A 21,760-nucleotide genomic window follows, 5' to 3' on the forward strand; every position below is an offset into this window, starting at 1 on the left:
ATTCATTCATTCATTCATTTATTTTTCTTTTTTTCGTTCATTCATTTATTTATTTATTTATTACCCGCTGGGAGTGCTGATTTGTTTGTTTTTCTATTTACTTATTTATTCATTTATTTATTACCCGCTGGGAGGGGGCTGTCAGGCAACTGCCACGCGGGACCCGGCAGCGGGCCGCGGGGCAGGGGGCAGGGGGAGCCCGGTCCCTGTCCCGGTCCCGGTCCCGCCCCGCCTCCCTGGGCCGGCCCCGCCGCCTCCGCCTCGCCTGGGCCTGGGCGGCCCCTGAGGGGCAGAGGCGCCATGAGCGGCTCCCTGCTCCTGCTGCGCGGCCTGGCGCTGCGCCGCGGCTGCCTGCCCCTGCCCGTGAGTAGGGGAGCGGGCCCGGCCCGGCACGGCCCGGCACGGAGCGGCCCCGCGGGGCACCACCGGGCCGGCGGGCGGGGGCCGGGGCCGGGGCGACGCCCGCGGCCTGGGCTCCGGCTCCCGCTGCGCCAGGGCGGGGGGAGCGGCCCGGGCCCCGGCCCCGGCCCCGGCCCGGTCCCGGTCCCGGTCCCGGCCCCGGCCCCGGCCCCACGGCGCCGGGGCAGCCGTGGGCCGCGGTCCCGGGGGCCGCGAGGCAGCCGTGCGGCCGCAGGCCGGGAGCGCCCGGCAGGGGAAGGCCGCCCGTGGCGGAGGCCTGTGCCCTTGGGCCGCGCGGCTGGAGCCCCCTGATAGCTTTTCCTTTTCTTTCGGCGTTGCAAACTGCGGGTGAATGTGTCGGTCACCGCCTGCCAGCCCTTCCTCAGGCTGTGCCGTTTCACACGCACGGCTTCCTCGGAGCCGGGCACTTTTCCCTTCCGCTATTAGAGGGAAAAGCAGTCCGGCCTTTGTAGCGGTGCGTGCTGACTGGCTTTGGTTGCGAACAGTGTGGGTGGCTGATCTTTACGTACTCGGAGACCTTGCTTTCAGCAGCCCTAAAGTTGCTTGTCGTATTCCATTTTTATTTTTCTGTTTAGCCTCAGCAGTCACATTCTGAGATGGTTTTCCTTTTACTAGTTACTTGCTGCAGTGTACTGCTCATTTTCATCCGTGCTGCATAGATGCATCCTGGTGCAGCTGCTTTGGAGTCATCCTTCACAGCAGCAAGCAGACATGACCCTGGTTATCACGGTGACTCACTCATGCTGTAGGAGGGGACTGACAGTTCAGTTTGGAACTCAGCTACACCCATGCCAAAAACGAACACTTGGAGTGTGCATGATCTAACAGGTTTAATTTTCACCCCAAATTTGTGGGGAATGCTGTTGGAATGACTGGTAATTACACGGCGTTCCTTGGGAGTTTGGATATTGCTGTGGTGAGTGATGAAGAGCTGTGGAGACTGCTCACAGTACGCTCTGTACAGGGAGTCAAGACACCTTGGTGCTGTTCCCACACCTTCACCACCGACCTAAGGCTCACCCAGCGGGAGTCACCCCTCTTGAATGCAACTTTCCTCAGCTGTAAATTAGAGCTGCTGGAGTGAAGCGCTTTGAGACACAGCTGAAGAGCTACCAAGACCCATAACCTAGAAATGCCTATAGCTTCTCTACCAAACACTGCATGATCACAACACCTTACTGCATTAGTGCGGTATTTCAAAGTGTGACACACAGTCCTGTCAGTACCAAACTCTTTCCAATGGTCTTGGTATGACAATGCTGTTTACTAAAGGCCACGAAAAGGCCTGAATCTGGTGCCACTTTACTGGCCTGCAGGAGGTGAGGCTGCTTTGACTGGTGTAAAAATGGTGGATCAGAAAAGAAAAAACAAAGTCTTCAATTTATTCATAGTGCTGCCCGCTACTGAAGATCTGTTAGGTCTACTGCTGGATGTTTACGTGATGTTGTATGAAGAGCAGTGGAGAAAACATTTTAGCTTGTGAGATGCCTCACGTTCAGCACTGGAGCAGATGGGGTGATCCATGAATAGTGAGGACTATGCAGAACAGCAGCGCTAGCCTGCCATCTGAGAGGAATGTGTAGGAAGGAGGTGAGGGGATGTCATGCTCATCTGATGTCCACTCAGCAGTGTAGTGCTAAAGCCAAGAGTGAGGCTTGGGTTCTCTTTTCCAGTGTGCCAGCTGCCTGCTAACAGCACAGAGTGATTTACAGAGACAGAGGTGCCCTTCAGTCCTGTCATAGCTGAGGAAAAACCCTCCCTTCCCAGGCTCCCAACACGATAAATGTCCATCCAAATAATAAATTTTCCTCTCTCCTTTTTCACCAGCATCTGCCTTTCCTAGCCGCTGGGGGACTAAAGAGAAGGCCCCGCATGGCAGCCCTGTGCCATGCATACAGCACCACAGAAGATAGCTCTGCCAAACCTATTGGACGATACCCAGTGCCAAATAAGAAGGACATGCCACAAGATGCAGTGTTGCTGGAACATTCCCCTCTGTCGTTTGTGCTATGACTCTGCTATGACCTGCCTGCCGCAGGCTGGCCTGCGATTGGCACCGAGCAGGGGACTTACCCTTCCTCCAGTAGTACCTGGTATTGCCAACATGCCTGCTCTCCCTCGGTACGTGGCACAGGCCCAGAGGAACCGCCGGGAGAACAGGCTGGCAAAGCTGTCGTGCTCTTCACTTCCAGCTGGATGTGGATATGCCGCTGCACCTGTGGTCTGAGCTACGGCCAGTCACCAGCCTCTTTATCCAGCTGCAGTTTTCTGCAGAGGCCAGGTTACTGGATCTTCAGAGGGGCCTCCGTGATGCCAACAGGATGATTTCAACAATCATCAGTCCTCACAAGGGTGAAATCAACAAAAGCCTTCTGTTTGATAAGGTGAGCGTGGGGGAGCAATCCCACCCCCAGAGGGTGGCCTGTGTCTGTTTAGTGGAGAGGGACTGAGGAGCAGCTCTGCCTTGCTGGTGGGATCAGTCCTCTGTGGCTTTGTGTTGACCTGCAGCTCTACTGGTCTCCCTGGCGACTGCAGTGGAACGGCATTAGCTGCTGGCCATAGGCACTGTAACCAGATGTGTTGCATCTGTCCTCTGCAGGGCTGCACATTCCTCTGTGTGTTCGGAATGTCTGGAGCAAAGCTGCATGACGAGAGCACCCGTGCCTTGGACAGCGCTCTTCAGATCTTCAGCACGTGCTCCAGATCATTGAGGAAACTTGAGTGAGTGTGTGGCGGTGTTGCAGGGCATGCGTGCTGCCTGGGACAGCGCAAGGGGGCTGACCAGCAAGAGACGTGGCCTCCTGGCTTGGCCTCCTTTGTCCCTGGCAGGATTGAGGCAGCACCCTGAGAGGCAGCAGGTGGCCCCTGGGCTTAGCTCACGGCAGCCAGGCGCAGTCCCTCCAAGCACAGCCTGCCAGGAACAGGGCTCTGGCCTAATCTCAAAGTCGCTGGCATTGTAGGTGCTCTGTGGGTAGCACCTGCTTTCCTCCACTAGTGAGAGGGGCTGTGGCCTGCTGCAGGTCACAGCCATCGGGCCTCAGGGGAAGGGTCCAAGCCGTCTTGCGTGCACCCTCCCCACGTCCCTTGTGTGTGGTGCCCCGAGCTCTCCAAGTCCCCGAGGCACACACCGGCTGTGGGACAGCAGGTGTCCCTGGTTGGTGCCAAGGGGAGACGTGGGAAGTGGCAGAGCGGGGCGAGCAGGACTGCGCCTGGGGCACCACTGAATTTGCACTTCTCTCCCTGTGTGCCAGGGCAATGTCTATTGGGGTCACCAGCAGGACGATGTTCTAAGGCTTCTGTGGCCATCCGGAGAGGGCTGAACATACAGGTACCGCACCTTAGTCTGAAGAGTGGGAGGCTGGCGTGGGTGTGCTTAAGCACACCTGTCACACACACATCAGTCATGAAGAGATGGGAAGGCTGGGGCAAGCACATATGCTACAGCCTGCCGAGAGCGGCCCAGATGTCACAGGTCTCGACCTGAGGTGGGAGAATGGGCTCAGAGACTTGCGGTTCCCGCTGGGTCAGCTTGCCCTGCTGCGGGGTTGACCTGTGCCTGAGGGTGTAGTCCCAAAGCTGGGAAAAACAAGGAAACCTTGAAGAATATAGAGAGTCCTGTAGCTTGTGTAGTATTTCTATAGCTTGTATAGTCTTTTAGGTGAGAGATAAGGGAACAGAGAGACAGGTAGCCTTGAGCTAGCAGCAGCAAGGGAGATAAGGGACAAAAGGTGAAAACAAGGAGGAGAACAACAGCTCCAGACTAATCTGTAGTAACCTTTTGCTCATTAAGGGTCATAAACGTATTAAAAATCGTACCCATCAAAATGCTAACGTATGCTAATGTGGGATTTGATGTGTCCCCACTTCCCCAGCCCCCACTCTTTCTCTGTAATGTGCAAACTCAGGAGACATAAGTTAGGTGAGCTGTAATAGCCAATCAGAAGTACCCAAAGAGATAGCTTTCACAAGTTTGCTGTGTACAAGTAACAGTGATTCAAGTCAGAGGTGTGCTGGCTTTGCAGAAGATCGCCAAGCACCTGACTCTGCAGAGTTATATAATAAAATATTTAATTATATAATATATATATATTTATATAATGAATTAATTAAAAGATCTTTGCTGTGTGTGCTCATTGGTGCAGTGCACTAGGCATGCACCTATGGACAACAAGGGGAAGTAGCCCTTGGCCTTAAAGGGTGGGGCAAGGCTGCTTTCCTAACCATGTCAATGTGTTCTCTCTCCATGGCAGTGATTGGCCATAAGGTGAATTTGGGTGCCCGCTTGATGGTGCACTACCCCAGGCTGGTGTCCTGTGATGAAGACACCTACAAGGCCTCTCGCCTGCCCAGTTACCTCTTCAAGGAGTTGCCGAAGACAAAGTTGAAAGGTGTTACAGATCCCGCGCTATCTATCAATATGTGGGGATCACCGACAAGTGGTGAGTGTCTTCCGAGCCATCTGGATGGGGCCACAAGGGGAAGCCAAGGGTGCAACCTTGACCGGTAAAGAGGAGCTGTGCAGCAAGAGACCAGCCTGGCCTCCCACAGACATCCCTTCCCTGTGGCCAAGAAGATCCAAAGGCCTGGCATGGGTCTGCTTTGTGCCTTTCTGCCCTTGTGTCTCCTGCTGCTAAGAGAGCTGCGAGTGACGCCAGTGGGGTGCAGAAGGTTGTCCTGGCTTTGGAGACGCACGCTAGCCATGCAGGCTTTGTCCAAGCGGCTTTCCGCTGGGCTCCCTCCCTGCCCTGTGTTTGCTCCACTATGTGCAAGGCTAAGGCAGAGGTCATTCTGATGCAAGGAGGAATTTTTCCCAGCTCCTTCTGCGCAGGAAGCTTTGGGTCAGTCATGTCGCCTTGGGGAAAGGTGGGCCACTGGGCCACTCTTCCTCCTGTCTGCCTGCTCAGTTCTCAGCTGTCCCTCCGGGCCAGGGTTGGAGGACCTTTTGGATGTTAACGTTGCTGTCTCTTGAAAACTATCAAAAGACTTGAGCCAAAGGTGCCAGGTGCTTGGTGTCCTGAGCCACTAAGTGACACAGGTCCTCCTTTCCAAGAGGCTTCTTTTGCTTGTCCAGGGTGGCAGAGCAGTCTACTAGCCAACAGCACACCCTGGCTTCTTTGCCGCATCTGGGCTTTCTTTGGTTTTGGCCTCTGGCGAGGGACTCCCAACACCTTCTGCTGTCCCGCCATGGCTGCTGGCCTTCTTCGTGCTTGAAGCTGTCCTGGCATGTCCACTCGAACGTTGGCCGGGGAGCATGCTCCGGACAGCATGCTGCTGGAAAGAAAAGCAGTTACCTGCGGCGGGTCTCCTCCCCTAACACAGCAGGCTCTATATTCCCTGGCTTCTGAACAACTAAGTGAAACTCATGTTTTGTCTTCTCCCACTTCTAGCATCTTTGACATGGGTCTTACCAGAAGAGGTCGGACTATGGCCCCTTGCTGGGTAGGTAGAGAAGTCCTCGCTCTTCAGAACCCCAGCTGCTTCCCTTTGCCCAAAGCAGTGCACCTTGCTGGAGGTTAACCCCGGTAGGCAGCTGAGCCCCACACAGCCACTCGCTCCCTTCCTCCCTCCTCTAGCCTGCTGGCTGGTGGGGCAGCATGAGAAACTGCAGAGGCCTTGACACTGTGCCAGCACTGCTCGGCAAGAGTTCAGTGTGTTCTCGGCGTTCCTTTGGTGGCAAGTCCACCACATCACAGCACACTCCAAGCTCCTGTGAAGACAAGGAGCTGTATCGCAGCCAAAACCACAATAGGCCCGAAGACGCCACCTTAGCTACAGGGTGCTGGCAAGAGCTCTGGGGCTCAGGGTGCAGTGAGATGTTTGGCATGCCTTTTGGGCGCAGCTGCCTGCAGTGCCTCAAAGTGTGCCCTCCAGTCTTGGGCTGGATCAGTGTGGGGAGCTGCGTCCAGCTGGCTGAATCTCATTGCCTGTGGGAGGAGAAGCGGAGGGGAAAGAGCTCCTAGGAGCTGCGCCGTGTGGCCAGCAGGCAGGCGGCTCTGAGATGAGGGGCTTGGAAGGAGGCCTGGGTGTAGGCAGGCTTGCTGACGTGGTGGAGGGAAGCCGCCGTGCCAGCAAAAGGGAATGCTGCCCTGCTTTTCAGCATGCTGCAACAGCTTGTTTCCTGGTTGGTCTTCACAGGTCGGGAGGTGGAGATTGACCTCTTTGAACGCAGCTTGAAGGCCTATGAGACTTTGGGACAGCCGCACATCCTGGCGTACGCAGGCATTCTGGGCTCTGGAAAGAGCCACTTACTTACTGAGCTGGCCTTTCTGGGCCAGGCCACTGGGCACAGGTAAGTGGGTTTTTTGAGCCCCTTCCATGCCCGTCCCCTGACGTTCGTGGAAGACTGCGATGCCTCTGCCCTGTGCCTGGCCCTCCGCCCACACCCCCGGGACTGTGCACCCTGTGTTCCTTTGCAGTAAGAACCAGGCAGCGTGAGTCTCTAACTCTCCTGTCTTGGCAGGCGTGGGCTACTGGGGGCCTTTCTGCAGCTCAACTGCCTTTTGCTTTTGCAACCGCAGGGTTGTCACCATGGAACTGACCAAGGCCAACATGAGGCAGCCCTTCTCTGCCGTCTGTATGCTGGTGGCCAGGCCCTGGGACTGCAGGCGGGTGAAACGTGCAAGGACCGGCAGCGCACCCTGCAGGCCAAGCTCCAAGGGGCGATAGAAGAGAGCAGTTACTGCCTCCTCAACAACATTTTCCTCGTCAAGGTGAGAGCGAGAGGGAGGCCTCCTGAGGTAGTCTGGTGGTTGTTTGGGTGTTCTGCTGGGCTGGGAGTTGCAGTGCTCATAGCACCCCGTTCTGATTCCTGGGTCCAGGGAGGCTCCTTGTCTGTGGTGACTTCATGTCCTGTGCATGTGCCAGGTGTCTTGGTCAGCGCCCTGGAAAGGCCAGTGAAGAGAGGCTTGCGCTGACCTCATGCAAAAGCAGAGGCGCTTTGCTCTGCCGTCTAGCTTGGTGGATAGGCATGCCTGGTCCCAGGATGATGTTTCTTTCTGACTCTGCTTTCCTGTCCAGTTTGCCATCTCAGACGAGGTTTGCAAGATGCATGACCTTCAAAGGAAAAGGGAGTTGCAGAAGACTTGTAGGAAAGTGCTACAGAAGGTGAGCGTTCCTCCTCCTACCTGGGTCAGAGAAAGAAAACAACCCTGCCCGCTGCAGGCTCCACATCAGAACAGCCTGAGTGGGCAGCAGGACGATGTGCCAGGGTCACCGCCCTTCAGGGCCCAGGAGCCCCTCCTCCCAGAAGCCCCTCTCACACCCTCCCCATATGCCTCGTCGTAGCTCGCCTCCTGTTAAGTTGGAGGGTATGTGCCCTGGAGGAGGATTGACGCCTTCTGCATTCCTTTGCCCAAGCTCCCTTCTTCAGAAGGGCAAGTGATGTTCCAGGAGGCCTTAAAGTCTCGCAGAAATGAAAAGCCAGTAAGCTTCTGAAGAGGGAAGCGGCTGGGGAGAGACTTCTGAGTATTCTCCGTCTCTGGAGAGAGAGGCTGCATCTCCTCCCCTAGAGGATGCTTGAGAATCCGCCAGACTCCACACAGATCCATCTGCTTTTTTCAGACCCTTGGAGGAGAATTTGGCATATTTGTCATCGACAACGCCCACTTCATCGACCCTGCCTCCTGGACTGTCATGTGGCCCGTGCTCCAAAGCGTCACGCTCTTTATGGTGATGAGCTTAGCTCCTGGCCATGAGAGAACGGAGAGCTTTTTCAAAGCTGCAGCAGACAGCACAACGTCCCAGAGAATCAGCTGTCTTCATCTGGAAGAGCTGAAACCTGCAGCTGTGGTGCAGAAAGTCTGCCAGGACCTTGGAGTGGTCAGCATCCCCAGGGATCTAGCAAGGTATGTTGCAGGCCACGGAGCTCTTCCGGAGGGGTTGGACCTATGCTGCCACGGAAGGAAGTCGCCCCGCAGGAAAGGAAGCACGGGGCCTTCTGGCAGCATCCTTGACTCCAGCAAGGACCTGGGTTTCTCCTTAAGACTCACCACAGCAGGTGTGAGCTAAAAATAGGCAGCTCCCAGGACGCAGCACGTGGGCAGTGACAGCCCTTTGCTGTTGTAGAGGAGGGAGGGCAAGGCAGGGAGGAAAAGGGAGAGAAGAGGAGAGAGGAGAGCAGAGGGAGATGGGTACCCAAGCCTCAGCGTGGCTGAGGTGTGAAAAAGGCTTTGACCAATGTAGCCAGGCTGCAGTAGGGATTCCCAGGAGCAGGGGTCCAGCCAGCTGCCAGAGCAGATCTGGGCTCCTGAGGACAGGGAAGATCAGGCTTGCTGTGTTGTGCTTTGGACATTGCCCACGACCATTTCCCCATGGACTCCAGCAAACAGTGTAGGGTCAGGGGTCCCAAACGCCCAAGCCAGTGGGAGGACCGCCCCCTTCTGAAGTGAGCCGTAGCTGTGACAAAGAGGCTGGTTACCCTGTGAGGCCTGAGTGACTCGCCACCCGCCCATCAGAACTGTGTTGCACCATACTTCCCTGGTGTTGGTCACTGCTGGGTCTGCTCCTGCCCAGGTTCCTGATCCAAAGAAGCTCTGGCATCCCGTATTACTGTGAGGAACTGCTGCGCCGCCTGCATCGCAACAACATGCTCTTGTTCAGCACTGGGAGGCAGGACAAAATAGTAGAGGACAACTGGGAGGGCTTGATTGGTAAGCACTCTTGTTGCGGACTGGCTAGATGCTGTTGCACGTCACCCCCCCCACACACACACACACACACACGACCGTGTCCTGTGGCTTTCCAGTGAGTCTGGGCAGAGTCCGATCTGGCAGCAGGACAGAACTTGATCTGGCTGAGGTGTGGGCTCCTGCACACCTTGCTGTCACCTTGGCAAGCCACCAGCTCCCTCGAGAAGAAAGCCCTTCTGCAGGAGAGGGTCAGACCTGGGAAAGTGTAATCCAAAACCAGAAATGCCCGCAAAGGCGCTGGGAACTGAGGAGCTTGGCAGTAACGCAAGAGCAGTAATGGCAAGAGCAATGCCAAGCAGAGTGCTGTTGCCCTGGGGACAGCCTGCATGGGCTTTGCCTTTTGGATTATCACTGGCAATTTCCCTGGCTGTGGGAGGGAGCGCTGTCAAAGGTAGCAACCGCTGCGTTCTGTTGTGGGATATTCGTTCAGTACAGCTGGGCAGCTGGTCCAAAGGCAGAAAAAGAGTTGCAAGGGCAATGCAGACAAAACCATTGCAGTGGAAACCGGTTTGCCCTGCTCACTGACCGCATTCGGTGCGGGCCATGAAGCGCACCCAACCGTGACAGGTTGGACTTGCCCCACCTTGTTCATGCTCTCTCTCTCTCTTCCCAGCTTCTGCAGTCGAGGCTTCACCCATTGTCTCAGCCACCTCAAGCTCCAGTGCTGGGAATAACAGTGGCAGGGTCTGCACCGTCAGAGCAGATGTCAGCCTGGAGACCACCGTGCTGCCGGCTGCCTTGAAAGGTGAGGGGCTGAGTTCGTGGCTGTGCTGGGGTCCTTTCCTGGGGTGCATGTGAGAGAGGGGCTGGGCATCAGCATGCTGCAGAAGCACCCTCTCAGCCTGGGGGGCCCTGCCAGGAAGGCGACTCTGGTCTGAGCAGACAGAGCTCTGTGCTTAAGGACACAGATGTCCCCCTCCGGGCTGTGGGCCGGCTGTGAGGCCCACAGCAGTTGTGGGGAGCTCCAAGTCCAGCTCTGAGGTGGTGAAAGCGCTCTCTGCTCTCTGTGTGCGCTGCTGGGCATCAGCCTAGTTCAGCTCCGGTAGGTCGCATCACGGGTCGCATGTACCCGCAGGATCGTGCCCTCCCCATCCGTGGTGGAGGAGCTCTTATCCCTGGGCCTTGTGGCCTGTGGTTGCAAGAGGAGTGGAGCCATCTTGAAGACATTCCCCTGGGCTCCAATTGCCCACCAGGTGCCATCCTGAGGAAGAGAGGCCAAAGTCTACCCTGTTTCCTGTGGTGGAACCGTCCAGCCTCTCCAAGCTCAGGCTCCGGGACACAAAAGAGAGAGACGATTTGCTTCTTCTTGACAGATATTGCACTGGCTGAGCTGGACCGGATCACGCTGCAGAAGCAGATGGTTTTGAAGTTTGCAGCCATCATAGGGCCAGTGTTTACCACCCAGCTGCTGGCTCACATCCTTCCCAGTTGCACCAGGCAGCAGATGAATTATTTGTTGGACATGCTGGTGAGCGACAACATCCTTAAGTGGCTGAAGGACACAGGGGTGCCCAGAGACATCCAAGATGCTCGAGAGGGGCCGGCCACCTCTCAGCAGGCAGGGAGCGGTAAGTGGTGGCAGTAACGTAGACCCAGGAGCGCTGTAGCTGAAGGAGGCCTTCCCCCACCAGCTTTGTGCAGAGGGAAATTCCCAGCGGCTGTTGGGAATGTCTCTACCACTCTGGCTGAGGCCACCATCCATTGCCTTGCAGGGGTGGAGAGGCCGTCTACAAGCAAGGAGACCACGGAGCAGCAGGCTGGCGTTCTGGCCTTCTGTGCCCCGCTGCTGCAGGAGGCAGCCTACGAGCTGTGGCCCAAGAGACAGAGGGCCAGCACGCAGCGCAAGTGTGCTGCCTTCCTGGAGAAGCACGCGCACAAATGCCGGAGCTGCCACGGAGGGGACTTTGTGGCCTTCCACCGCTTCGCCGTCCCCAGTCCCCAGGATGGGGAAAACTGCCAGGGCTCTGCTGACGAGGATGACTGGCACAGCTGGGAGGCCTTGGTGCTCGCTGGAGAACACCTGAAGAAGGACAGGACTCACACCCCTGAAGGTAGGCTGTGTGCCGTGCAGCGGAGCCCCCTCCCTCTGGAAGTCCAGGCCCATGCAGGCTGGGGCCCACCGGGTCCCCAACACCAGGGATAAGCCAGGGGACAAGGACGATCACCGCAGCTCTTGTGCCCTGGGTCTGCTCGACAGGACCCTTGCAAGCCTGCAGCTCTTAGCCCGGGCTATGTGGGGAGTCCCTTGACACGCTCTCTTCTTCCCAGGTAGTGCAAATGCCCTGCAGCCGCAGCAGGCTTTCTCGGAGGAGGAGTTCAGGTGAGGAGACAAGGTTCTGATGATTGTGGAAACGAGCGAGCTCCAGAGGAGACAGATGGAGCTCTGCCATTTGGCTGCTGGCTGGGACTCCAGCTTTGGGAGGAGGAGGCTGGCTGTGGGGTGGGAGCTGGGATGAGACAGCAGGAAATAGGGGTTTGTTGCTACCCGTAGGGAGAGCAGGGTCATCTCAGGTGATGCTCATCTGCTCTTTGCTCTCTTCTTTTCCTGGCAACCTGCCTCTGACCAGAGCGTCAGAGCGGTTTCCACCAGAGGGCAAATGGACAAGTGCGCAGCCCAGCAGGACCAAAGAGAAGGACGGTGGCGAGTGTTCCTGCAAATGCGAAGCCGTCATTGAATCAGTGTTTATGCCTTTGGCTCGCCACTATGTGGCAACAGGCAATGCTTCCCGAGCCTTCTACTACCTGCTGGAGTGTGCGGCTGCCTACCTGCACGTCTCCAACAGCTACATGGTGAGTGACCCTGCTTGCCAGCACGCATTGCACCTGGAGTCCACTGCAACAGGACACGCCCGCTGAGGGGCCTCCCAAAAGAAACAGTGGGGGCAGAGCCGGACTGTTTCCTGCGCTTTGCCTCTCCCACAGCAAGAGACGCGGGGCACTGAAGCAGGCCCGTCAGCACAAGCTGCAGTACCTGGGAGGCAGTCTGAAGGCTCCCTTGGTGCCTGAGCTCTGAGCCCACGGGGCACTGTGCTAGGGCAGGGATCACATGGGGAGATGCGGGCCCTCCTAAGGCAGGTGCCACAGGAGGCAAGAGGGAAGGGTGGAGCTAGCTGGGGGCTCTGCACCGATGCTCACCTGCTGCCTGTGTGCTTGCTCAAAGGCCCTTATGAAGCTCAACGAAGCGGAGGTCCTGAGGAACTCCATGGTGAAGACAGCAACTGTGTTAGACTGCTTTGAGGAGGCGACCTTCTTCAGCCTCAAAGCGGAGGTAAAGCGGCAGGGTGACGCCCTTCTTGCAGGGGGTGTCCCTGCTATGGCCAGCCCCTTATACATTTCTGCAGCCTCTGCAGGAGGAGAGGCTTGGGAAAGCGGTCCATGTCTGCATGGCTTCCTCTTCCTGTGCAGGTCTGCTGTAATCTAGGACGCGTGGGGCTGGCCAAGAAAACGACCAGGCAGGCGCTGAGCCTTCTGAAAAAGCGATTCCCTCAGACACGCGCCGGAGCCTTTGTCAAGTCTCTGTGGGAAAGGTTTCAGGGTGCTCTTTGTGCCACAAACAGAAGAACACCCTCTCTTCTGCTAGAGGCTCGGTAAGCAGCAGAAGGGAGAGCGTGGGAAAGGAAGAGTATTCTGGTGCCAGGCATTCAGGCCCAGGCCTGCCTGGACTTCAGGCCACGCCTAAGCTGTGCCATAGCTCATTAGCAGGACCGAGGCATTAAAGCACGACATGTGGGTCAAACAGGGGCCAGTGCAGCCTCACGCTGCCCCCCTGTGCAGTCCCTGGGCCTTTGCGTAGAAAGCAGCTTGTGCCGAGGGATGCACCTGCTGGCACGTTTCGGATGAGGCTGGGGTGGCTGGGAACAGAGAAGAGATGTGAACAGGGAGGACGGGCTTAACAGGGGAAGGAAGGCAGTGACCTCAAGGGATGGGATGGGGTTGGGTTAAGGTTGGGGGGGGGGGAAGGGCGTGATGAGGAGAAGGCTCAGAGTTGCGATAGTCCTTCTCCTGCTGGTGCCTGGCATCACTTCCCCCCCCCCGTGCTGTAGTGCCAGCACACCCTCTGTAGCGGTTGGCTGCCCCTGGCAGCACTTCTTCATTTGCCCACTTCCGTGCCTGCAGCCCTTCCAGCACCAGCTCCCTTCCTCTGAGGAGGTGTACGTGTCTCAGCTGCCACCCCACTTTCCCCTGCCCAGTCTGGTTTGGTGCTCTACAGCCGCGCCTCTGGGCTCAGCAGTTTCTCTTGTGTGTCAGGAGGAAGAAGCTAGCCTGGATGCTTCAGCAGACCCGCTGCCTCTCCTTACTGGGGCACCTCTACAGCCTGGAGGGCACATCAGCAGGACGGAGGTTCTCCCGCCTGGCAGCTCGCATGAAAGCCAACGTGGACAGGAGAATGGACTCCTCTCAGGAAGAAGACTCCCACCCCGACAACTGACTTTCCATCCCTGCTTTTCTCAGTGTGTCTTAGTAAAACATCTGTTTTCTTATGGTGGTGGTTGTCAGGCCTTGCCAGGGAAGGTTCAGGTTGGAACTAAGAAGCAAGTTCTTCTCAGAAAAGGAGAGCTTGCTCCCCCAGCAAGAGACGCGGGGCACTGAAGCAGGCCCGTCAGCACAAGCTGCCTTACCAGGGAGGCGGTCTGAAGGCTCCCTCGGAACCTGTGTGGGCACCTGGAGAGAGACAGCATGGGCAGTTTGGGACGGTGGAAGCTGCCATAGTGCAGAGCGAGCAGAGGAGGGGAGGGCCACGGTGGGGGGGCGTTCCAGAGTCCCCGCAGGGTCAGGTGGGCTGCTCCGTCCCGAGGCGTGCCCACATGGGCTCCGGGATGCTGGCCCAGGTCCTTGCTGCGCTTGATCGTTGGGCTGCTCCTCGTTGTGAAACATGGGATTAGAAATTAGAGAGCGATGGATTAAGAATGAATATGTAGGCAACACTCCTTGCTTCATATGTGCTACTGAGATGGGGAAGATGCTAAAACTTCTCCGAATTAATATTTACAGAATCGCAGAATTTCTAGGTTGGAAGAGACCTCAAGATCATCGAGTCCAACCTCTGAGCTAACACTAACAGTCCTCCGCTAAATCATATCCCCAAGCTCTAAGCTAGATTCCCTTTTTGAGTGGGTTTGTGAAAATTCTGCCAAAGAAGGTCAAGGACTATCAAGAGGTTTCTGTTGTGAGCACTATTTTATGGGAGCCTAGGTGGGGTGGGTATTGGAAGAGGGTGTTGACTAGGGCACTGCCTAGGGTTAGGATTAAGGTTTTGAGAGAGAAAGGTCAAACTCTCTCTAGGACTAAGGTTGTGAAAGGGCTGCCAAAGGAAGTTGAGGGCTTCCAAATGCTTCAGATGTGAACACTTTTTCATGGGAGCTCTTGCTAGGACGAATGTTTGACCTGGGAGCTGTCTTAGCCCTGTCCTTATGTTTGGAAAGAAAGGAAGCACAGACTCCCCTTGAGACTGAAGTTGTGAGAGTGCTGCCAAAGCAAGTGGAGGGCTACCAAAAGATTCTGTTGCGAGCAATTTTTCTTGGGAGCACTAGGTGAAATGTTTCTTGGATCTAGGCAATGTCTAGGGCTAGGGTTAGGGTTTAGAGAGAGACAGAGAAAGTCCAGACTCCCATTGTGAGCAATTTCATTAAAAGGCTGCCAAAGGAAATCAAGGGCTACTAAATAAATTGCTTCCACTGCAAGCAGCATTTCATGGAAGTGCTGTGTGCGGTGTGTGTTGGACCTGGGCACTGTCTAGAGTTAGGCTTAGGGTTTGGAGAGAGAGAAAACACAGACTCCCATTGTTAGTGTGACTGTGAAGGGACTTTCAAAGGATGTGCCTTTGGGGCTGGGGACACAGCAGCACACATCTTGTGGTTGTGAGCTGAGTGCAGACCAGAGCCAGTCCCACTGTGATATGCCAGCAGGGCTCTTGGAGCCTTGGGGCACGTGGGGCCCTGCTGTATGGGCAGCACTTTGGAATCAGTCAAAGTCCACAAATTGTTTTGTTTCACAGAAAGTTCAGAGTTAGGGTTAGGATTTGGAGACAGAGAGAGTACAGACTTCCGTTGTGAGTGAGTGTGTGAAAAGGCTGCTGTGAGAAACTAAGTTGTGTTTTTGCAGTAGAGAACTAGTTTTCTGTATTCAAAGGTAGTTGTGGAGTCATAACAAGGAGAAATGCAAAGTAGGTAAGTGGACAGTAGAAGGCCCCTCACTGTTCCAGAACAAGGTAGAAGCTTGAGAAAAATAGGATGAGCAGTGTGAGAATAGTAAAACAAAGATCACAAATTCTCAAAACATAAGAAAGGAGAAATTAAAGGGTTGGAAAAAAAAAAAAAAAAAGAAAGAAAGAAAGAAAGGAAAATCATACATATATGCTATAGAGGAGTGTTGAGTAGCTTGTGAGCCTGTAGTACTCAGTCAATGAGGAAACAGGGGAGGTGATCAGGCGTCGGGTAATAGGGAATAAAAGGTTATGATTTGTTTACTAAAATGCACTCTTAATTGACAGGACTTCCGCCATTCCAATCACAAATAAAATAGCTTTGCAGAAGATCCTGTCTGAAGAAAATTAATTGAGATTTTTCTCACACTGCCAAAGGAAGTAGAGATATACCATGAGATATAAAATGGCTTCTGTTGTAAATAACTTTTTGTGGGAGACCTAGGTGGAGTGGGAGTAGGATCTGTGTCACATTAAAAGGTGCCTATCAAAGTCAAACACTTGCCTGTTTAAGAGCCCTGCCAACAACTTTCACTGAGACAGTTTCACAAAGTTGAAAACTTCTAATAAGGTGACAGATGGGACTGGACTAGATGATCTTAGAGGTGTTTTCCAACCTGGATGATTCTATGATTCTATTTTCTATATGAGATTTGGAATTGTTTTTGATAAACACCCTTTCTGCAATAGCGCTCATATCTGATAACAGTGCTAGCAAAATGCTATCTCAGGTATTCCTCTCCAAAAGATGAAGGTGCAGAGCTTACCAACAAGGCATCCCTGTCTTGGTGGAGACGAAGGAGCCCAGCCTTTCACCTACCTCTTCCAGCTTTCCAATCTCTTCTTTCCCCCCCCAGCTCTTTTATGACATTCCTCTCACTTTATCAACTAATGCTAACACCAACGCTTTTTCCTAACACTAAAACCATTTCCTTTATATCCTTACATTATCTGTTCCCTTCCCTGGAGTGATGTCTAGCATGATTTGTGTGGAGAGTCAAATAGTAAAGATATGTATGTTTAGCATGTATTTCATTAAGATTCATTTTACAAATAATCAAATGAAAGGTTTCACTCCAGGCACCATGGCCTTCAAGATTCTCTTCTGCTGCCAGATAAGGACCATCCTCATATGGCAAGACACCGTCCCTCAGTAGCCTCTCATACCAAGCCTACAGACCTCCATCCACAACATCTGTATAAGAGAGAAGTGGAAGCAGGCTGCTCAACTCCCACCTTGCCCAAGGCCAGTGCTTATCAGAGACACTAGCAAGTCTGACTATTCTCTGCATCTACCTCCCGCGATTCCTCTCTCCCACTCCTTTACCCAAACCATTCACCTGCCCCAAGGATAATTCTCCCACACTGAGGACTGGGCATCACCTGTAATACCCAAACGGGAAATACTTAAAACTGCCACACCAGTCCCTCAAATAAATAACCTCTGTTTCAACATGATGGTCATCACTTAACTTGCTCAGGTAGGCTCTGGTGCTGACATTCCACTTCATGCCCTGCTTTGCATCTTCACAGAATCACACAGAATCACAGAATTTCTAGGTTGGAAGAGACCTCAAGATCATCGAGTCCAACCTCTGACCTAACACTAACAGTTCCCACTAAACCATATCCCTAAGCTCTACATCTAAACGTCTTTTCAAGACTTCCAGGGATGGTGACTCCACCACTTCCCTGGGCAGCCTGTTCCAATGTCTAGCAACCCTTTCAGTAAAGAAGTTCTTCCTAAGATCCAACCTAAAACTCCCCTGGCGCAACTTTAGCCCATTCCCCCTCATCCTGTCACCAGGCACGTGGGAGAACAGACCAACCCCCACCTTGCTACAGCCTCCTTTGAGGTACCTGTAGAGAGCTTCCAAACAAGCAAAAACTATTTTCATGTAGTCACCAACTGTAGTGCCTTCCCTCCAACACTATACACTAGATCACCTTTACAGAGAACTCCACTGCATCCATTACCCTGTAGCACATGCCTCATCCCTCCACATCTGCAAAAACAATATAAAAAATCACCTGGATGCTGATCAATAGCTCAACTATTCTAGAGCTATTCTTGAATGAATAGCTCACTGGAAAAAGAGATGCAAACCTCCCTGGGCTGAAAAGTTATCCATATACCACTCATGAGTTTCAGCCTCATCAAAATTATGACTTTCTCAGGCTTTCTCAAAAACAAAACAAAACAACAACAAAACCAAGCTAAACCAAACCAAACCAACCAATAAACCATCCAACCAAAACCAAAAGCCAAAATATAAAATTAATCAGATAACTAGATTTATAAACATTTATAAACTTTATAATCCTTTGGGTCTGGTACTAGCTTGGTATACTGCTAATTACATCATTAGCTATATCCTATTTCATAGACCTCTGTTCCTTCTCCCCTGCCAGGAAGACTGTTTTCTAAAGTGCAGTGAGTAGGATTCTGATATATAAAAAATGAATATGTTATAAATGAAGTGCAAAGGGATGATGAAAGCTAAGTAATGTGAAAAGCAGACCAATTGGCCTGAAAAGAATTTGAAATCACTAGCAGTGAAAATCAGGGCAACAATTTTAACATAAGTGGCTGCATACTCTTTGCTTTTAACCTAGAGAAATGCTCTGAATTCTAATTAACTGGAGAAAAGCGATCCTGTAGTCATGCACCTTCATGAACATCATATTGAGTATGGAAATGAAACTGAGGTGAATATTGTAAAAGTTCACATGAAATGTGTTCATTAGTCCATAAATCACCCACCTTGACAAATACAGAAGAAGCATGAGATGTAATTTAATATTGTCTTAGGTCTCAAGAGAAATAAGTTACATGACTACTGAGTGACATATTAACTGTTAACATGAAATACGAAATGAAGGGACCATAATTTGATGGCCTGTTATATTCACAGAGAGGTAGATATTAGTGCTATGGACTTCAGGGTGCTTGTAACATCATATGTAAGCCCACAATGACTACCTGTGTGACGGTTTGGAGGGTAAGAGCCATGCTGCCAGGCTGTTGTATATGGGGCCCTGAGGTTGCTTGCGGAGGGCAGAGGCAGCCTTGCTGCACCAGCTGCTCCTGCCTCCTTGGAAGGGCTGTGGAGCTCACTGTGGCCTGGGGGGACAGTGGGAGCCGTGGGGCTCCCGTGGCAAGGGAGGAGCGCAGCAGGTCTCTTCTGCTGCCCACTGTGATGAGGGAGGCCCCAGTGGACTGCAGGCTGGCAGACGTGCCTCCAGGCAACAGGAAGGGCTGGAAGGACTTTGCAGGGAATTACAGGCCCGTCAGCCTGATGTCAGTATCAGGGCAGGTTACGGAGCAGGTGATCCTGAGTGCTGTGACATGGCACATGCCTCCAATGGAGGGATCAGAAGCAGCTGGCGCGGGATTTTGAAGGCTAGGTGCCTCCTGACTACCCTGATCTCCTACGACAAGGTGACCCACTTGGTAGAGGAGGGAGAGGCTCTGGTCATTGTCTGCCTGGCTTTTTATAAAGCGTTTGACACTGCTGCCCACAGTATTCTCCCAGAGAGACTGGCTGCTCAGGGCTTGGGCAGACATACTCTTTGCTGGGTAAAGAAGTGGCTGGACGGCTGGGCTTAAGGAGTCCTAGCAAGCGGAGTTCAATCCAGGTTCAATCCAGTTGGTGTCTGGACACCAGTGGCCTTCTCCAGGGCACTCTACCAGGGCCTTTTTTGTTTAACATTTTCATCAGTGACCAGGAGGGAGGAGGGGATTGAATGCACCCTCCATCAGTAAGTTTGCAGACAATTCCAAGTTAGGCGGGACGGTTGACTGGCTTGAGGGTGGGAAGGCTTTGCTGAGGTAGGCTGGGCCAAGTCCAGTCGCATGCCACTGAACCAGGCTAAGTGGTGGGTCCTGCGCTTGGCACACAGCAACCTAATGCAGCCACATAGGCCTGGGGGAAGGGTGGCTGGAAATGGGCCCAGTAGAAAAGGATGTGGGGTTGCTGCTTGGCGGCCAGCTGAGCATGTGCAAGCAGCGTGCCCAGGTCTCTAGAAAGGCCGATGGCATTCTGGCCTGCATGAGAACTAGTGTGGCCAGCAGGGCTAGGGAAGTGATAGCTCTTGGACACGGCAGTGGTGAGCCCACACCTCGAATATTGCATTCAGTTCGGGGCCCCTGACCACGAGAAGGATGTCTGAGTTGCTTGCGTGTGTACAGAGAAGATCATCAAAGCTGCTGAAGGGTCTAGAAAACAAGAGTTACGAGGAGCAGCTGGGGGCATTGTGGTTGTTTAGTCTGGAGAAGAGGAGGCTGAGGGGAGACCTCATTGCGCTTCCCACCTCCCTGCAAGGAGGCTGCAGCGCAGAGGCAGTCGGTCTCTTTTCTCAGGTGACAAGAGAGAGGCCATGAGGAAAGGCTCTCGATTTGAGGCAGGCTGTGCTTGGGTTGGGTACTGGGAAGAATTTCTTCAAGGAGGTTGTGGTTGAGCACTGGAGCAGCCTGCCCAGTTAAGCGATGGAGTCCCAGTCCCTGCAGCTATTTAAGAGATGTGTGGACATGGCACTAAGGTAGATGGTTTAGTGATGGGGACTCAGTAGGCTAGGTGGATGGTCGGACTTGATGATCTTGAAGGCCTTTTCCAGCCTAGATCATTCTCTGATCGTATGAGCAAGGGGACACCTGCTTTCTCAGCATCTGTCTCTGTGCTTGCAGAGAGACCGTTCCAGTTCCACGATGGAACACCGCTTTGGTGCCATTAGGACCGCAGGCAGGCTGGGGGCATCCAGTGAGTGCCAGCGTGCCAGTGACCTAGGGAGGCTCGCACTGACATCTGTGTGTGGCCCTCCTGAGCCCCTTATCCTGGGGGACGTCTCTGACCGTGAGCATGTGGTGGCCACCACTTTGGCAGCATTTGTAAGTGTCCCCGCTCAGAGATCTTCACCAGGCGTCTGGACGTGGCCCCGGGCAGGTGGCTCTGAGTGGCTCGGCTTGAGTGGAGACGGGGTGCGAGACTGGAGCAGATACTCTCCAGAGGTGCCTTCCAGCTTGCACCGTACTGTGCTTGTGTGGCCTCCCAACTCGCTGTACAGGGGCCAGGGCTGTGGCTACAGGTGGCTTGCCCCACGGATTCCGGAAGAAGGCGCCCCATAACTCTGCCTTCCCTTCTTTCTCCACAGTTGTGCTGGATTTCGGAGGAGACATCCTGAAGTTTGGAGGTATGTCCTTAGGAGGAGGCTGCTTCCATGTCCTGCTGCTGTGCAGTGTTTCCCGCGGGAGCCGCTTGCTCTGTGCTCTGGCCTGATGGAGCAGCTCTCTGGCCACGCAGCAATCCCTCCGGTGGTGTCCCTGGGCTGCTGCAGCTGCGGAGGAGTGCTGGGCAGAGGGTCCCCCCGCCACCCACCCTCTTGCCCTGCTGCCCTGGCTGGTGCTGTGGCTGGTCTGGCAGAGGGGAGGGGTCCCTGTGGCCAGGGTGCTGTCCTTCAGGAGGATGCCCTCCCACAAGCCCGTCCTCCTCTGCACGCCGGCTGGCCACTTGCTGCTGTCCCGCAGGAGAGCCTTCCCCTTCCCCTCACTTTCCCCAGGGGATGCTGTGCTGGTGCTGTGGAGAGCATCAGAAGCTCAGCTGCCTCAGACCATCAGCCTGGTGCTGCAGTGTTGCCAACAAATCCAGAAGAAGCATGGCAGTCGTGACACACACGTGGGTCAGAAGCTCCACCTGAAGATAGGTATGGGCGCTGCAGGGTCAGCTGTGCCACGTGCACAGCCCTGGCACTCTCCAGTGCTGCTGACTGCTTCTGCTCCCCGGTGTCAATGCTGCTTCTTGCTCTCTCCCCAGGGATCTCCGCAGGGCAAATGACCGTACTGGCTGCTGGAGACAGGTACCATCAGCAGTACTTCATCTGCAGCCAGGCCCTGGAGGAAGTTATGAACGCCCAAAACCTTGCGGTTAAAAGTGAAGTGATTGTCTCGCTCACCTGCTGGAAGCTGTGTGAGCAGGAAAAGATCCAGACCAGGCTTCTTGGTGGCAAACGGGTTCTGAAGGTAGGTGGACAGGTTGGCCTCTAGAGCCTCTCTGAAGACCTGCACCTGAGAGGGAAGGAGGCAGATGCCAGAAGGCTGAGGCGCTGGACGTGGAGAGAGTTGTAGCTGTAAGGGTTGGTAGAGAGCTGAAGCAGTTGCCCTTCCACCTCAGGGGTAGCTCTGGGTAGTGCTTGCTTGGTGTGACTGGCCAAGGGAAGCACAGGAAGGGTGTGGGCCCCACCAGCAATGTCCCCCGTGGGTCGCGCAGCTGTCCTGGAGAGCTGGGGCATGCTTGGGTGATGCCTGCGTGGCTCTGGTCCTTCTGAAGAGGCACTTCTGTCCCAGCTGAAAATCCAGAGAGGTGGGCTTGCTGCACCAAGAGGTTCTGCCCTTCTCTGGAAAGTGAGAGTGGAGGGGCGGGCTGTGTCTCCCGGGGCTCCTTGGGGAGGCCAGCGG

The 21,760-nt window shown here is 54.4% G+C and overlaps 3 protein-coding genes across 3 annotated transcripts; all 3 read left to right on the forward strand.

Annotated features, from left to right (window-relative positions):
• Positions 1-2,574: 2,574 nt before the first annotated feature.
• On the forward strand, positions 2,575-4,811 carry LOC116501081 (adenylate cyclase type 10-like). The gene is made up of 4 exons (XM_032206464.1): positions 2,575-2,804; positions 3,020-3,141; positions 3,672-3,748; positions 4,671-4,811. The coding sequence occupies exons 1-3, from the start codon at positions 2,625-2,627 to the stop codon at positions 3,709-3,711; spliced, it is 342 nt and encodes a 113-aa protein (XP_032062355.1). The 5' UTR covers positions 2,575-2,624; the 3' UTR covers positions 3,712-3,748; positions 4,671-4,811.
• Positions 4,643-13,896, forward strand: LOC116500999 (adenylate cyclase type 10-like). The gene is made up of 14 exons (XM_032206356.1): positions 4,643-4,859; positions 6,556-6,709; positions 6,881-7,130; positions 7,438-7,524; positions 7,981-8,264; positions 8,932-9,068; positions 9,721-9,852; positions 10,421-10,675; positions 10,820-11,158; positions 11,376-11,427; positions 11,675-11,897; positions 12,268-12,375; positions 12,513-12,694; positions 13,356-13,896. The coding sequence occupies exons 1-14, from the start codon at positions 4,643-4,645 to the stop codon at positions 13,534-13,536; spliced, it is 2,601 nt and encodes an 866-aa protein (XP_032062247.1). The 3' UTR covers positions 13,537-13,896.
• Positions 13,897-18,658: 4,762 nt separating this feature from the next.
• Positions 18,659-21,259, forward strand: LOC116501000 (adenylate cyclase type 10-like; the record flags this gene model as incomplete). The annotated part of the gene is made up of 4 exons (XM_032206357.1): positions 18,659-18,833; positions 20,374-20,499; positions 20,866-21,009; positions 21,120-21,259. Coding segments are annotated over exons 1-4 (585 nt in total), but the record flags the coding sequence as incomplete, so codon positions are not given.
• Between the last annotated feature and the right edge of the window lie 501 nt (positions 21,260-21,760).

The sequence above is a fragment of the Aythya fuligula genome, chromosome Z (assembly GCF_009819795.1).
Source record: "Aythya fuligula isolate bAytFul2 chromosome Z, bAytFul2.pri, whole genome shotgun sequence".
NCBI lineage: Eukaryota > Metazoa > Chordata > Aves > Anseriformes > Anatidae > Aythya > Aythya fuligula.

Coding starts and splice junctions, on each gene's coding strand:
- LOC116501081 (XM_032206464.1), top strand. CDS start 2,625: ATGCCGCTGCACCTGTGGTCTGAGCTACGGCCAGTCACCAGCCTCTTT. Junction 2,805..3,019: donor AAAGCCTTCTGTTTGATAAG/GTGAGCGTGGGG, acceptor TGTCCTCTGCAG/GGCTGCACATTCCTCTGTGT. Junction 3,142..3,671: donor AGATCATTGAGGAAACTTGA/GTGAGTGTGTGG, acceptor CCTGTGTGCCAG/GGCAATGTCTATTGGGGTCA.
- LOC116500999 (XM_032206356.1), top strand. CDS start 4,643: ATGTCAATGTGTTCTCTCTCCATGGCAGTGATTGGCCATAAGGTGAAT. Junction 9,853..10,420: donor GCTGCCGGCTGCCTTGAAAG/GTGAGGGGCTGA, acceptor TCTTCTTGACAG/ATATTGCACTGGCTGAGCTG. Junction 11,159..11,375: donor CAGGACTCACACCCCTGAAG/GTAGGCTGTGTG, acceptor TCTTCTTCCCAG/GTAGTGCAAATGCCCTGCAG.